Source organism: Dermacentor albipictus, chromosome 7 (genome assembly GCF_038994185.2).
Source record: "Dermacentor albipictus isolate Rhodes 1998 colony chromosome 7, USDA_Dalb.pri_finalv2, whole genome shotgun sequence".
Lineage (NCBI taxonomy): Eukaryota > Metazoa > Arthropoda > Arachnida > Ixodida > Ixodidae > Dermacentor > Dermacentor albipictus.
In genome coordinates, this window is record NC_091827.1 from 122,641,860 (window position 1) to 122,658,371 (window position 16,512).

General features: G+C 45.0%; 2 protein-coding genes across 7 annotated transcripts in view; one reads left to right on the plus strand and one right to left on the minus strand.

Annotated features, from left to right (window-relative positions):
* Positions 1-16,512, minus strand: part of LOC139047605 (probable chitinase 2) — a 343,683-nt gene that overhangs the window by 201,855 nt on the left and 125,316 nt on the right. The gene's annotated exons all lie outside the window — the stretch shown is intronic.
* Positions 360-4,607, plus strand: LOC139048141 (uncharacterized). Of its 2 annotated transcripts, none has more exons than XM_070522651.1 (2): positions 360-1,894; positions 3,824-4,607. In XM_070522651.1, the coding sequence occupies exons 1-2, from the start codon at positions 557-559 to the stop codon at positions 4,442-4,444; spliced, it is 1,959 nt and encodes a 652-aa protein (XP_070378752.1). In that variant the 5' UTR covers positions 360-556; the 3' UTR covers positions 4,445-4,607. The 2 variants fall into 2 exon arrangements, with proteins under 2 accessions (XP_070378752.1, XP_070378753.1); XM_070522652.1 differs by having other exon boundaries at positions 363-958.

Sequence of the window (16,512 nt, forward strand, 5' to 3'; positions counted from 1 at the left end):
ATGTGAAACATTGTAAAAGAGCAATCTCGTACAGCCAAGCTCTTCGTTTCAAGCTGATTTGAATTAAAAAAGAGGACTTTGAACTGAACAGCGAACAACTCCGTGTATCGACTACTACGCCAGCATTATCCTCCCTCTGTCACCGTCATTCAAGAAGAAGACAACCGTCGTGCGCTCATCGAAAGCAAACCAGCTCCCCCAGATTCACGTATTAATCTTGTCCTCGGGTATTGAGCATCAACTCCGAACATAAATCGTACTCACCGTAAAAAGCATGCCGTACTAATAACTAGTGAGAAAATGCGCCCAATTGTTAATGAACCTCCCCGGGTGGTCCATAGTGTATCAGATGCGTGCATGACTGTGCACCTGTTCCTGACATGCGCGCTACGGTCGGCCCGTTATCACTCGGTCGGCTATAAAAGCAACACTTCCCAATAAACCTGCGTTCTTCTTGTTCTGGCTATCTTGCTGTTGTCACGTCCTTCGCGGCACGCATACATGGTGTCAGAAGTGGCTACGACGGTCTAGCTTCGGCAGCCGTGGAAGACGAAGCATGGAACGGCTGCAGGCACCGGAGCCCCTGCGTCTGGCGGGGAACGTCTCGGCATCGTGGAAGCGTTTCAAGCAAAAATTTGAGCTCTTCCTGCAAGCAACGGAAGTGAAGGACCAGCCGAAAAGTGAGGCTTCGAAAGCTGCACTTCTGCTGAGCATCGCGGGTGACGAGGCGCTCGATGTATTCAACAATTTCAAGTTCGAACCGAACGAGAGCAAGGATGGCTACAAGACCTTAATGCAAAAGTTCGACGCCTACTGCTCAGAGGTGACCAACGAAGTGCATGAAAGGTACCTGTTTCGCACGAGGACCCAAGCGGAAGGAGAACCGTTCGAAAAATTTTTACGTGACTTAAAGAAACAAGCCTCGCAGTGCAACTTTGGAGCATCGCATGACTCACTGGTAAGAGACCAAATTGTCTTTGGTACCAACAACGCTAAGCTACGGGAGAAGATGCTTCGGGAGAAAGAGCTGACGTTATTGAAAGCGGAAAATATGTGCAAAATTGCAGAATCAGTCGCACAACAAAATGAGGTGTGGCGCAAAGCAGACGGCTGCGTCGATGCCATTTCGAGGCGCACAAACGAGAGTAAGCTTGGCGGGGAACAGTTGCAGTGCAGGCGTTGTAACCGCAAGCACAGGCCGAAGCAGTGCCCAGCATTTGGAAAAAAATGCTATGTGTGCCAAGGTGTCAATCACTTTTCTATGTGCTGTAGGAAGTCGACAGAAGTGAGTGAAGTCAACAAACTTCAAGAGAGCGATTTTGATGTCCTAGATGTCTGCAGTAAAGGTGGAAAAACCAATGAGTGGACGGTAAATGCTCAAGTTAATGGTCAGGGAATTTCCTTCAAGATAGACACGGGATCACAAGCCAGCCTTTTGCCATTTTCGGTCTATCGGAAACTACCATCAAATGAACTACAGCCGACAAGCACAGTGCTGCGGGCGTATAACGGCGGTGTCATAACGTGCTTTGGGACAGTGTCGAAAATTGTGCATGTTGGAAATGCACACACTCCGGTGAAATTCTTCATTGTAAAAAATGGTCGCCAGCCCATACTGGGACTAGAAGCCAGTGAGTCCTTGGGACTGGTTCACCGTACTGTGGATGCTGTGAACGTGGCTTCTGTATATGGTCCTCTGAAGGATTTCAGACATGTCTTCGAGGGACTTGGTTGCCTGAAGCAGTCCTATCACATGGTCCTGAAACCTGGAGCAGTACCGGTTGTCCAGCCAGCTCGTCGTGTTCCTTTGGCCCTGGAGGAGCCTCTCAAAGATGAACTCGAAAGAATGGCGCGGGCTGAAATCATCGTGAAAGAACAGGAGCCTACTGACTGGGTAAGCCCCCTGGTACTTGTGAAGAAAAAAGATGGCAGTCTACGAGTTTGTTTGGATCCTAGGAATATCAATCAGCAGGTGAAAAGGCAGCATTTTCCCCTCCCTAAGCGTGAAAACTTGGAAGCTAAGTCAGCGGGCGCCACGTACTTCAGCTGCTTGGATGCTAACTCTGGCTACCACCAGATAGCTTTGGATGAGCAAACCTCGAAAATATGTACTTTCTCGTCGCCTTTTGGAAGATACCGATTTTTGCGACTACCGTTTGGAATATCGTCGGCACCAGAAGTGTTTCAACAAACAATGACTCAAGTTCTAGATGGGCTACCGGGCGTACTAGTATACATGGATGACATTTTGGTGTGGGGTTCAACGCGGCGAGAGCACGACGAGCGCCTAGTAGCTGTCCTGAAAGCAGCCGAAAAAGCTGGCTTAACTTTTAATGCACAAAAGTGCAAGTTCGGCGTCACAGAAATCAAGTTTCTTGGTGACATAATAACCTCAAATGGTATATCACCGAACCCACAGCTCGTTAAAAGCATGATTGAAATGCCGGAACCAACAAGCAAGCCCGATGTTCAACGCATGCTGGGAGTGTTAAACTACTTCGGAAAATTTGTGCCGCGTCTGTCTGAACGAACAGTGTTGTTGAGAGATCTTATCAAGTCTCGCTCAGATTTTCAGTGGACTGAAAACCACTCTAGGGAGTGGAAGAGAGTAACACAAGATTTGGCCACAGCTCCCGTGCTTGCTATTTTTGATGCTCAAAAGGAAACAAAGATTTCGTGCGACGCTTCACGGGACGGTGTAGGAGCAGCTCTGCTGCAACGTCACAGCGATGACTGGCGACCCGTAGCATATGCATCACGCGTTCTCACACAGGCAGAGCAGAGATACGCTCAGATTGAAAAGGAGGCCCTTGGCATTTGCTTCGGATGCGAAAAATTCCATCAATTCGTCTACGGGCGAAAGCTACTCATAGAAACTGACCACAAACCACTCGTGTCGATAGCGGAAAAAGCAATTGATGACATGCCGCCCCGGCTGCAAAGGTTTTTTCTGCGTCTGTTTAGGTATGATTTTGTTTTACGCTACATTCCGGGAAAGAACCTAGTTCTGGCTGATATGTTATCACGATCCACAGCTGATGACTGCAGCAGACAAGACACAAACATGAACGACGTGGAAATTCACGCAGTGCAGTCCCTAGGGTACATGGTGACGCCAACGACAGAGCGCGAATTGAGGACAGAAACTGCACGTGACAGCTACCTGCAGGTAGTGGTGGAACGTTTGTCAAGGAGCCAACCCATTGAGGGTGAACTCAAGCCTTTTGCGCAAGAACTATCTGTTGTGAATGGGGTACTTTTTAAAGGCTCCAAAGTAATCGTACCCCAGAGTATGCGGAAAAAGATTTTGTCCAGAATTCATGCGGGACATCTTGGGGTTCAAAAGTGCAAAGAGAGGGCACGTCGCCTTGTTTTTTGGCCAGGTCTTAACCGTGAAATTGTAGCGCTACATGCGAGCTGTTCAACCTGTAAGAAATATGCTTATGCGCAAGCAAAAGAACCTCTACTGATGCGGTCAGTTCCCAGATGCCCGTGGTACAGGGTTGGAGTGGATATATTTTTCTTTGCTGGGGACTCGTATCTTGTGGCTTATGATGCCTTCTCGAAGTTTCCAGAGGTCCAACAACTCCAGGACACTACCTCAAGGACTACGATAGCTGCACTAAGCGCTATCTTCGCAAGATATGGCGTCCCGTTAGAAGTTTGCACGGACAATGGTCCTCAGTTTTCGAGTTATGACTTCGCCATGTTTGCACGAAACTATGATTTTTCACATGTAACTTCTAGTCCTCATTACCCGCAGTCAAATGGGTTGGCAGAAAAAGGTGTGCAGATTGTCAAACGCATCTTGAAAAAAACGCAGGAGTCCGGGGACGACTTCTGGCAAGGACTACTGGCTTATCGCTCAGCTCCACTTGAGGACGGGCGATCTCCTGGTGAACTGTTGCAAGGGAGGCGCCTTCGAGCCAATCTTCCCGACTTCCATGAAGTACCCTGCACAGAGGTGAAAAAGCACTGCCAGCACGCACAAGGCAAACCATTGCCGAAGCTTTCTCGAGGGGACGTAGTACGGCTGCGAGGAACGAGAACGTGGTCCCGGAAAGCGAGGGTAAGAGGCACGCAAGCTCCAAGGTCCTACCAGCTGGTAACCGAAGATGGGCAAGTTCTGCGGCGCAACCGCAAACACCTCATACGAACGGATGAGCCGTATGATGAAACAAGCAGCGAAGACGGGGACGACACAACCGACACGAGCACGCCTGTCGACAACCCTCAGGTACCTGCAATGCATTCTTCGGCCGGATCAACATCGCAGGCTTCGGAATCCTCCCGAACGACTGCTGGGGCGCAACAGTGCTCAGCCAACACAGAAGGAAGGCCAACACCGGATTCGGTGCTGACCCCAGCTCCGAGAAGATCGTCCCGGAACACTAGACCGCCGCAACGCCTTCGCTATGACGAGGCATTTAATCAAATTGCTTAACTAATGTCAAGAGTCTGTTTTGTTTGTTTACATGGAAGGATGTATCAGATGCGTGCATGACTGTGCACCTGTTCCTGACATGCGCGCTACGGTCGGCCCGTTATCACTCGGTCGGCTATAAAAGCAACACTTCCCAATAAACCTGCGTTCTTCTTGTTCTGGCTATCTTGCTGTTGTCACGTCCTTCGCGGCACGCATACACATAGATGGGCCACCAACCTCAGCGATGTTGTCACATTCCCCTAAATTAATTCAGCTAACTTCAAAGTTTGCGCATCTTGCGGAAAATTCCGGTGCAAACTCTGCCGCATGACGAGTGCCGCTGCTGTTGCCAAGAGCACCGCGTCTTCGTTTTCATTCGAAATCCAAGCGGATCACAACCACGACACTTATAACGTTGTATATATCCTAGAACGCGCCATTTGTCGCGCACAATACATCGGGCAAACGGAAACCCCTTCTAGGCTGCGCTTTAAGAATCACGAATGACATGTAAACTCTGCATCCAAGCTACCCCTCTCCAAACATGTGAACGCACTAGGCTACTCTTTTGAAAAATTTTAGGCCACCATATTAAAATCAGGATTCTCCCCTCACTACGACAGAGAAGCGGCCAGTCATTTGCAATACAGAAGCTCAGCACACTTTGCGGGGAATTTATGAAAACAGGTAAGCTGACGTATAAGCCCAACTAGCTAGAGACACGTTTCTGAGATTGTCGACAGATTTAGTGCTTCAATGAGTATTTTTGCTGTCTCTTTTATCCATTTACTAATGGTTATTCAGGTTGCCCCACATAACTTTAGCCAAACTTCAATAAAGTATGCAAATGCCATGTGGCTGGACAGGACCAGGGTAATCTTGTTTAACATCGCTGTGGGATACTCAGATTATTTCTTCCCTTCTCCCTAATTTCATAATTATTCCTACTTATGTAAATAACTTCTCAAATATTATAATTACATGAAAATTGTCAAATATAACAGTTACATAAAAATTGTCAATGAGAAAATTGTAGAGACGCTTGAAAAGCTCCAAATACAGTTTTCTGAGGTTCAGCACATGCCACATACAAGTTTTTCCGAGCGTGAAAGAAGCCCGCGAATACACGCAAGATTGCCGCGTGACTGGCCACTCGAGGCACTTTGCGTGTATTCGCGGGCTTGCTTCACCCTGGGAAAAACCCTGTTATGTTGCACGTATTGAACAGAGCTGTGTGAGTAGTTTTTCTTATTGCTCTACACTTTTCTCAATGATACTTTTCATCTAATTATAATTTTTGAGAAAGTGATTAATTAATCAGAGGTAACTATGTTATTAGTCAGAATGCAAAAAAATATTCAGTGTATCTCCAAGCGAAGGCAAGCATTACCTTGGTTCTGTCGAGCTACGTGGCGTTTGCGTATGTTTAAAGCTTGGCTAAATTTGCGTACGACATAATATACAGCATGTTTATGAAGATATATGTATATTTCCAAATCACTTATTAGAGATTCTTCTCGCCCTTCTGTTGTGATGGTGTTTACTAGTTTGTCCTATATCTTTTCATTTATCTTTTATGCCATTTTTCGTACGCGCATAGACTGTATAAAATCTGTTTGCATGCAAACACAAACGCACTGCCTGTGCAAAAAATGAAATGGAAAGCACTTCGCAGAACTGCAAAGTTAGTGAAGGTAAGAGTATGGATGCCACATAACCAGGCCGGTGCGTATTGACCGTCTTGGCGGTCTCAAAAAAGTTGCAGTAACTTGAAACAAAGAACAGGAGAAACACTCTTCTGGCAGCTACAACCCCCCGCATGATCTATGTTAACATATCTCCCCTGCATTCCACTGGCTGTGTCTTTCAATCTTACATTTATCACGCTCCTCCCTTGATGACGCCACTGAATGTACGCGTCTTTCTGTTCATAGGCTACCTACGCTTATATTCTTACTTGAGTGAATGTACGCGTGTTTGTAATCATAGGCTAACTACAGCGTTTTTTCTTACTTGGGAGAATTCACGCGTGTTGTTATTGATGAGGCCGTACGCATTTTTTTTTATCTTTTCATTTTTTTCTTCACTGTTTTTCTTCACTGTTAACAGCCTGTAGCCTTCCCAGTTACATTAAATTCTGCCGCCTAAGGCTCCAAGAACCAGCAGTCTTTCCTTTCTGCCCAAAAGCGTGGCAGTTTGGGCGAGGTTGTATGCCATGACTTTTTAGGCTTGTAGCGCAGCTCAGAAAACGCAAAAAAGGAAGGAGCTAGAGGTAATGAAGGAGAATGGAAAACAGAGTGAGCGCTAACTTCCAACTGATGGTTTATTTCGTGACACAGAAGGCTACTTATACACTCGGCAAAACATGTGACATTAAGAGATTACAAAAACCAAGCAATAAAACCGATAGTAACGATGTAACAACATAATCAGACAGCCTGTGGCTGCATTCGGAGATACGCCAATTCATTGCTTGATAATGATAATGAAGGTGAGCTTACACATGCATGGCCCAGACGAATGGTAGCCTTTGCTTCGATGATTTCTCTTTCGCAGCCCTGCAAAACATGTGGTTGCGAACCTGTCTTAGGGGAATGCGCCATTCTTGGTCGTATTCGTATTCAGCTCACAAGAGAAATCATCAAAGAAAAGGCTACCATTCGTCTGGGCCATGCATGTGTAAGCTCACCTTCATTATGATTATCAAGCAATGAATTGGCGTGTCTCGGACTGCCGCCACAGGCTGTCTCATTATGTTGTCACATGGTTACTATCGGTTTTGTTGCTTGGTTTTTGTAATCTCTTAATGTCACATGGTTCGCCGAGTGTATAAGTAGCCTTCTGTGTCACGAAATAAACCATCAGTTGGAAGTTAGCGCTCACTCTGTTTTCCATTCTCCTTCATTACCCCTACCTCCTTCCTTTTTTACTCTTTCTGAGCTGCGCTACGAGCCTAAAAGTCTTTCCCTTCTGCCAGCAGCGATTGGTCATCCATTCCCTTGTACGAAATAAATTTGATCTACAAGTGCCTGTATCTTGAATCATCTTGCACTTGCAGATTTTCTGCTGCAAAGCAGCTGTTTAGTCTGCGGTATGAATGAATCGTAAAAACAAGCTTTGCATAAAGTGTGCGCATGCGAGCATTTGAAATGCATCTAAATTTACGTGTCTGCACCGCATATATTAAAACGTGCAGCTGCAGTGGACGACGGTTAGTGATAAATGGCGCTCTATTAGCAGACGCTGAGATATCTGCAGGCACGATAGTTCTTTTGACGACGATCATTAATCGGTTGGTTTCCGCAGTCAAAATGCGCTCACGTAATTGTCCAGCTTACGTGTGTAAAGTTTTCTTTAAACATCCTTTAAAAGATTTATTGCGTTCCAGCTTCGACGAGAAAAATTCATATGCATGCTGCAAAACATTGCACCGCTTTTTGTTGCACGGTATTGCGTGTTTGCACGCGAACTTTTGAGCTGTTGGAGTCACGGGCGTAGTCTCGATTCTATTTTGGTGATCGAGGGGGCTCCTACTCCTATGGGCAAGTTCATGCGCATGTTTGTATACGTGCGTGCGTATATGTACACCCGGCCACAAAATATTACGTAACAAGAAATCCTGGAAAAAGCTGAATATCTTCGCAACCTTACAACGCAGCCAGATATTTCCATTTCGGGCTTTGAATAGAACATCCTAACAACATTCTCGTCGACATTTTTACTGTGTAGTGCTACAGGCTGCTCGGGAATTGAATATTTTTCGATATTCCGTGGTCCGTAAACTTTCGTGGCCGTGTGCACATACAAACAACATTGCGGGATGTTAGAACCCTACCGCTTTTCGGCTATGCCAATGGTTCTAGCGTAGCCTGTATTAAATAGTGCCATCGCGACCAGCAGACAACAAATGGAAAACACCGCGAAAACAGCAAATGGACCACCGCGCGGCATTTGCCTCCTGCGCGCGCGAGGAGTGGCTTCACTGCATAGCTGCAACATAATGGCGAACCTATGCGCAACTCTGGTTCCTGCGCGAGCATATGCAGAAACACTATCTGCTACCAGGTACGCTCGTCCCCTGCTCATCCTCAGAGTGTTGCTTACTTATGCGCACCTGCGAATCGGTAACTACGACCCGCAACGCAACCATAGAGAAAGGAATACAACAAGAGCGGACACTCTTATAGAGTCCAGCGGTCCAATTGACTGCAGCGCACCAAGCCGTCAGTGTTAATACTTCAACCAGACTTCCGGTTTCGGTTTCGTGCGCGCGCGTTTTGAATACTAGCTGGTTCGCATCACGCCGGATCCGCTGCTTTTTTTTTTCTACAACTCAAACTCGCACGCTCTTCGCGCGAAATCGTTTTATTATTAAGTAAAATTGATCTCGAACGATCTTCTCAAGCCGCCATCGAATATGTACCACGTGCAATGTGATAAAGACGCAAGACGCTTTGTGTAATGAGGAAATGTTTATCTTATTCTTTATAAATGCTCGTTGCGGGCTTTTGTGCATTCATCCAACGTTGTGGCACCATGTAAGCAGCAGTAGTTTCCGTAGGAAGCTCCACCAGATGACGTCAGCTGAAAAAATTAAATTACAAGCATGCATTATTTTGGCATTAACATGTAATAATGCGTGTAGAGGCGAAGCGTGCGACAGTGGTGAATGGGCGGCATTAAAAACAAAAGCAGTTTGTATTTACACACACGGCGTAGAGTATACCCGACTCATCCCCAACAATACCGCACATACCACGAAAACATTCTACTTCCAAGCATTCCCCTTCTCCCGGGCCTTATTTCCTGCAGTTTAGTGGCACGAATACACGGGCTACTGCGCATTTCCAGAACTTGGCTAGAGCCGACGCGATATAGTACGCTACGAATACAGAGGCGGCCACAACACAGGCTCTCAGCCAGACCATGCTACGCGCTCGCAGAATTCCTTCTACTCGCGCTGAAGACAAATACGTGGGTGCCGTTCAGAAGACGGAATTTTCGAACGACAGAAAGCTGAGCTAGTTGGTAAGGATTCATTATGCAAAAAAGAAAGTCAGCCTTCGATTACTTTACATAAGGAAGAGATTAAGTGCCTTAACAGTTATCTGTCACGTACACCAGCTCATGTACCCGACTGACACGTGGTGTTACCATTCGTGAGCATGCGCAGATGAGTTTTGTGTCTCCTTTCTTTTTTCGCCTCAGTGCTCCCTTCAGTTGATAGTCGGCGTTCGTGTTGTCCACTTCTCTACTCTTGTGTCCTGTCTGCACGCCTCACTTCTTTTTTGCATAATGGAATTTTCGAGTTACTAGTTCCTGGCGCTTGAGCTCCTTGGCGTTATCTTTTGCGCGTTCTGCCGGCGCAAGCAACACAATCCCGTGTTATCGCTCTTTACAGTTGCTCGTCGCATTTTCGACATGCGCGAGTCCGAAAGAAGGCTTAAATTGTTGCCGGGCCATAATTGTCACAAACTTGTCGCAGTAAGATTAAGTACGCACCAAACTTTGTCACCACGGCCTTGCTACTTTTCGCTGCGTCATGAAAGACGTGGTGTGCGTGCCTCATAAGTAACAAAAAAAGTACCGAAAATAATTTTCAACAATGTTGGGCGTCAGAGAAAGCGCCAGGAACTTGTCTAGTCTGTGCATTAAAGCGCGAAACTGCGCACCACGGCCGAGCTGCTTTTCCCTAACTGCGTCAAAGCGCGAGGCGCGCTCACTGCGCTTGAGAAGTACCACAAAAACTAACGAAATTAGTTACAATAAAGTTGGGGGCCAGAGAAAGCCCAAAACTTGTCGCAGTAAGATTCAGTATACGCGAAGCTGCGTCACAGCAACACTGTGCGACTAGCGCGCCCAAAAACTACCGAAATAAGTTAAAGTAGTATTGTGGCTCATAAAAAGCGTCGCAAACATGTCCCAATACGATTCATTATTTAAAAAAAAAACTGCGCCATGATGGCCGCGCTCCTTTTCGTTAACTGCGTCACAAGTCTAGCCTAGGTGCCGTGCCGTATGCCTAATTGCTTGAAATGTGTCGCAGAGTGTCGAACGAAATTTCTCACCTTGCCATAGTCCAATTGTACAGCGGTGCCATGTCGATGTTCAGAAGGAACGCAAGAATTCGCCTGGAGCCCACCAAACCACGCTAAATCCAAAATGGAAAAACAGGCAGAGCGGTGAACGAACAGGCCAACGCTCAAAACCACGGCCGATATCTCTCGCTTCGGCGGTGTGTCTGGCACACCCCTCCCGCAACGGAAGCAACCGACTGTCGTTATGGCGAGGCGCGCTCTGTTCGCGAAACCCAGCAGTTCACTACAACTTCGAATTGAAACCATGAAGTAGCTCTTTGCAACTCCATTTACAATGACTATAGCATACTCGAGGCACTGCAGCGCTGCTTAGGACGCGTTGAAATGGAAAATGCAAACACATCCTGCCTCAACATGTCTCGATCCTGCGTTGTTTATTTACACAGACTGAAAACTATTTGCTTCGTCAGGGCATAAAAGAAATCCTCGCGTACCCGTCTCTTAAAGACACCACAGGTATCACATGAAAACTGGACCTCCACTGACCTCCACTGAGGAACAGGGATATCTTCAGTATGTGCAACACTACTAATGAATGGGCCTTAGGCTTCTTGCTGGCTGCAGCGAACCGGTCCAAGAGGCATATTTCACTCAAATATTTGACCGCAGCAGCCTGTGTCAGTTCTCCAAACAGATTCATCATGTCTTTTTCTCAAGCAAGAAGCACCAGTAAATTGCTCAAGTGAGTTGAACGTGCAGCACTGAAAGGGAATAAATATTGGTAGATCCCTTTCTGTGTGCTGCAAGCAGCTGTAAACCTCCCATCAGCTTGCTTCAAGTTACCGCCACTTAAATTTAGCCGGTGAAGAACGGCCTAATTTTGAGCACCAGTTAGAAACGCAAGTGGCGCTGGCCGAATCTAAACTGCAGTGGTAGTGAAGTCCTTATGCTACCACCGAGGGTTTCTGTGAAGAAATAGAAAAATTACATATTATACCGTGAACTATTCGTCGTGAGCAAACAAGCTTTAGCGGGTTAAAATCAAGATAAATGTTCTAGAAGTCATATATAGTCAGCGTTTATTTGTGACACGCATATTGCGCCATGGTGGGTATGGAATCTTAACTAGATTCTTATGTGCTCTGGTTTTGCGTCTATGCTTTTATTATTCACGTGAGATACCCCTGGAAAGTGTAGATCCGCGCATGAAAAACCCGTAATGGGCTGGTCCCAGCTCCCTCGGGTGGCACTATAACATTGCCTTCGAGAAATATATTGTCGACTAGGAATTAAGCTCGTTGATTACCTTTTCGAGAACTAAGACATCGTAAAATATATATTTGAGAGGCACGTCATAAGTAAACAAGCATTGGGAACGAGAGCGAACAAATGGAAACACTGCAGAAGACGTCCGGACAGCGCCCGAATAGAGTCCTTAGAAAAAATTTCAGAGTACCGCAAAGGTCCGGATTTGACTGGCAACAGTGAGCGGCCACCGACATAGACCTTCCAAGCCGACTGCGTCGCGGGAAGGCCGCTGTGTTGGAAGACCTTGACATTCGGTGACACATCGGGTTGAGTGTTAGTACAAATACTTTGTGCCCGGAGATAATGGTTGCCAAGAACGAAAAGGACATGTTATTTTGTGCGATCTTATCCAGCCGGTGGTTTTGCATGCCGATCGTGTTTACAGCTGGAACTGTGCTACGATTGCGGGCAGCAGCTTTGCGCTGCTATCGCGAGCTTATGCATGTGTTTTTTCCCCTTCCGCGGAGCAAGTTACGAAGGAAACATTTCGTCACTTCGAGCCGCAATGAGGCAGGCTTGTGCTTTTGGGCATGAATATGTTGGACCACCGTCGGCTTCTATTGAATGTTTCCAAGCAGGACGAAAAACCTGACAGTGTCACAGGTACGTACGTTCATTGTATAATTTCACAAGCTAAATCGGATACATTTAATTTAGTTTGTAATAGGATACCGCGCGTTCTCGACTCTGCCGGGCGACTTCTTCTGCCGTATACGCACGACACACTGCGACTGCCGTGTGCGCACCGGTGTTTGGCCGTGATCGTAAGACGATCTGTGCACAGCAGGCGTAAAAACCAACGCGATGACTGATTTGCGCACTAAATCTTGTGGAAGGCCAATATGAGCCATATGCGTGATTACAGCAGCGTATATGTACTTCTGTGCACTGATAATGAGCGAGAGTTTGCTACATTGCGATTTATGAACGCAGCTGTCTAGTGCGTTCATGAGCGGCTACTCTTCTCAACTTATTTATGACTGTTTTCTTACACTGTCAAGATTTGCTGCGTGTGTAAAAAAAAGGCAGGAACACCCACTGGTGACGCAGCACTTTTTTTCTAAGTTGCATGGGCGATGTATAAAATTATTGTGCTTTTAGAGCAGTTTATGTAACATGCATAGGGACAGAGGAAAACTAAAGCTACTGGGTGTTTTGTTGTTTTGTATTTCTTGTTATGCATCAAGCACAGCATTATTTGGGTATGCACCGTAGCATTTCAGCATAAAACATAATATGTATGCTGACTTCAGTTCATTGCATGTGCTCGGCTTACAAGCTCAAAATTTGAAGCATGCGTTGTGAATATCACCTGGCCGTTGATTTCAAATTCAAAATGGGTATGTATGAATGGTCAAAGGATAAGTGGAAAAAAGGAAGTATCAAGGGCCTCGTATTGACCAAATTTTAAGAAAGGACTGCAATGAAGGACTGCAATGTGTCAGATTCTGCAGTCTTGTGTGCAGGTGACCAAAGGAAAATAAATCAAAACATGAGTTACTTGCTATTACATGCATGCAGTGTTGGGTAATATTTTCTTAAATGTCATGTGTGTAGCTAGGTTAGTTTCATTTGTAATAAAGATCCAGGCACAAATTACACATTCAATGAAAGCAAGGCAGTAAACAAGATGAGTGCTTTTCGTGCGGTAAGCGATAGCCACGTTGCATACGATTATTGACATATGAGGAGTTTTTTTTTCGAAATGGGTCAAATCCACGTAAACAGAAGTTGAGAAAAAAGCAAAAATTTGTTAGCGGACCTAAATGCAAAGCTATCAAAGCTAATATATGATATGCTTTACATGTCAGCTAGGGCAAGTTTACGACCACAAGTAATGAAAAATTATGCGGCAAATATGCCCAATATTAGGGTGAGAACTTTGGATTTGGCTCGTATTGAATTGAAACGCTGGATTTTAGGCGGTATTGCTATGAAAACTTTATTAAAATTGGCTTTCGAGAATGGCATCATGTAATCTTGACAGAAAAGCTATAATAACATTGGCAGCAGGGCACTGCATTTTGCATTTTGGCAACGGCGCATTCTTGCTTTTACGGAGGTGATGCGGCTTCTTTTCACTTCGTCGTCGACGTCTAGGGATAGATTTTCACCGATCTCTTCATTGCCATCCCAATCCATGAACAACGATATCAAAAAAGCGAAGAACTTGCGAAAACACGAACAAAACACACTGAGCTGTCAGGCGGGAACCAACTCCTTGGCGGGAACTGACAAGGAGGCTGCCATGGCTACATGACGTCACGCCAAAAGCGCTCTCCTATTGGGCAAATAGATTTGGCTCATTTTGATCCATGCAACAGCTGGATCTGGCTCAACTTCGATACGAAATACGATCTGCGAACACGTTCGCCTGGCGTTATTTGACCCATTTCGTTGCAACGGGTTTTCTATAAGAAAGTTGCCTAGTTTTTCTTGTCATTACCGTTTTATCTGACCTAGTTTCGGTTTGTAGATTTGGCTCATTTCGAAAAAAAGCTCCTCATATATAACATATACATTGCACTTTCATTTTCCCGACCACAAGCCTACGGCTTTAGTCATGAACAAAGTGGAACTTTGGGCTAATTGGCAATAATTTTACAGAGAGACCTGCCGAAGAAACTAAGGACGGGGAAAGAAGGATGGGACAAATGCAAACAGACAAAGAAAGCTTTTATTTCAGAGGCATACGCAAGGAGATCAACATGTCGGTGCTCACCGCTGATACAGAAAGCCTGTTTCAGAAATTGTGCAGAGAATATAGATGACCCACTGTCCTCATTGCCACAAAAGAACAGCAGAAAAAGAAATTTCAGATTTTGCCCTGCTTCCACCGTATCTCTCTGTTCCGAAATGGTAGCAGAAAAATTCAGCACAGACCTAGTCTTCACGCGCTCCCACTCCCCGCACAAGTTGTGAAGCCTTTACACACTTTTCAGCAGAAGTATGGTCTGAGGGTGAATAATTTGTCTTCGCAAATTATTCACCCTCACACGGTCCCTTAAATTCTCCACACCAACTGTCCGCCTCCTGGCATATAATACAATAGTTGGTCCTACTTTAGAATATGCAATAATAATTTGGGACCCCTACACAAAAACACATATTGAGAAATTAGAAAGAATTCAAAAGAAAGCTGTCAGATTCATCTACAATTCTTACGGTCGAACATCTATAACAGATCTCCTTAAACGCAGTGGCTTCTCTTCGATTACAGAACAAAATCGTGTCTCCCGATTAAAATTCTTTTTTCAACTAATGAATGGCCACTACCATATTGAAACCTCACACATCTTAACATCTTTAACTGGTTATACTACTCGTCATAAACACTCCCTAGCAGTAACCCCGTTAACACCGCACAACAACTGCTTCAAATATTCTTATTTTACAAGAACAATAGTTGATTGGAATAAACTTCCTAATAAAGTCGTTACAGAAAATTATTTATCCCGTTTTCGGCGCACCTGCACTCATGAATCAACCGCACATACTTTATTTGCCCCTTTTTCCATGCATTTTGTCCTTTTGCCAGTTTCGAATTCAAGCGTCGGCATGATTGCTTAAACTGTATGTTTTTGTGGATGTACTTGTATGTTCCCACCCTGCTAAGATCTTGTAAAAGATCGCAGTATCTATAAATAAATAAATAAATAAATAAAAAACTGGTTTGTAATATGAAGCATACCACCCAGCTTGTTGGATGTGCAGCACTCATGGTTTGCAAGATATCTCTGAGCTGTAGGTCTGTTTATATAGGGCAAACTGGTCGTTTTCTAAACAACTGACGAAGAGAACATGGTGCTTCACTTAATAAAAATAATGCTCAGTATCTCCGTTTGCACTGTAAAGCTTGCAGTTTTTATCTGCTGTACAGAAACACAGAAGTCTTAGGACGAATAAAAGACAAGTTAGCTAGAGGGATTCTTGAGGTGCCTCTCATTCACAGGTTGGGAAGAGACGCATGTCAATGATATATCTGCTGTTCATTTTCTTCAAAGAGCACTTAGGTTGCTTAATTCTAGATAATATAGTTTTTCTTTTACGTTTTAAGGTGAGGCTTTATTCTTGTTTATAATTTTGCTACAGGTATGAAGCTCTCACCTTCTTTGCTTTTGGTGGTTTTTGCTGTGATACAATATTTTCTTGTAATCACAAAACACTCATCATTCCTGTTTAAGTGTAGTGGCTGGGCGCACACATTGCTTTCCTTAATGTTGTTGTCAATTCAAGCTCATCGCGTCCTTCCTTCATCATCCTGTATTTCTAAGTCTCTCAGTCAAATGTGATCATGAAGCAGGCACACCATGCAAACTTAAAAAATGGGCAGACTAAGCCACTTTGGCACCTAAAAAGCAAGTGCACGTAAATGAGCGATAATGCTTTATTTTTCTCTTTATGGCACATAAGGCAAATGTGCTTATGCTGAAGAGACTTGGAAGTGGAGGCACACCTGAAGTAGAAATTAAGAATGGCTTAGTTTTGCTCCTTGCGACTAACAAACTGCCTGCAACATCCATCATGTACGGAAGCTGCAAATTCCGAAGCCTATTTATCTTATTATTTTGTTTCTCGGACTTATAAAGATAGCTTTAACTAAGCTTCAATGCGTGTGTTGCTTGGAATGTATCACGGTCTGTAATTACTGTGCTAGCAAACAAGTTTAAGTTTCAGTGCCAATCATCACAATGGCAGTGAGGTGAAGCAAATGCCCCTGCTGTTGCGCCCTCCGGCTAC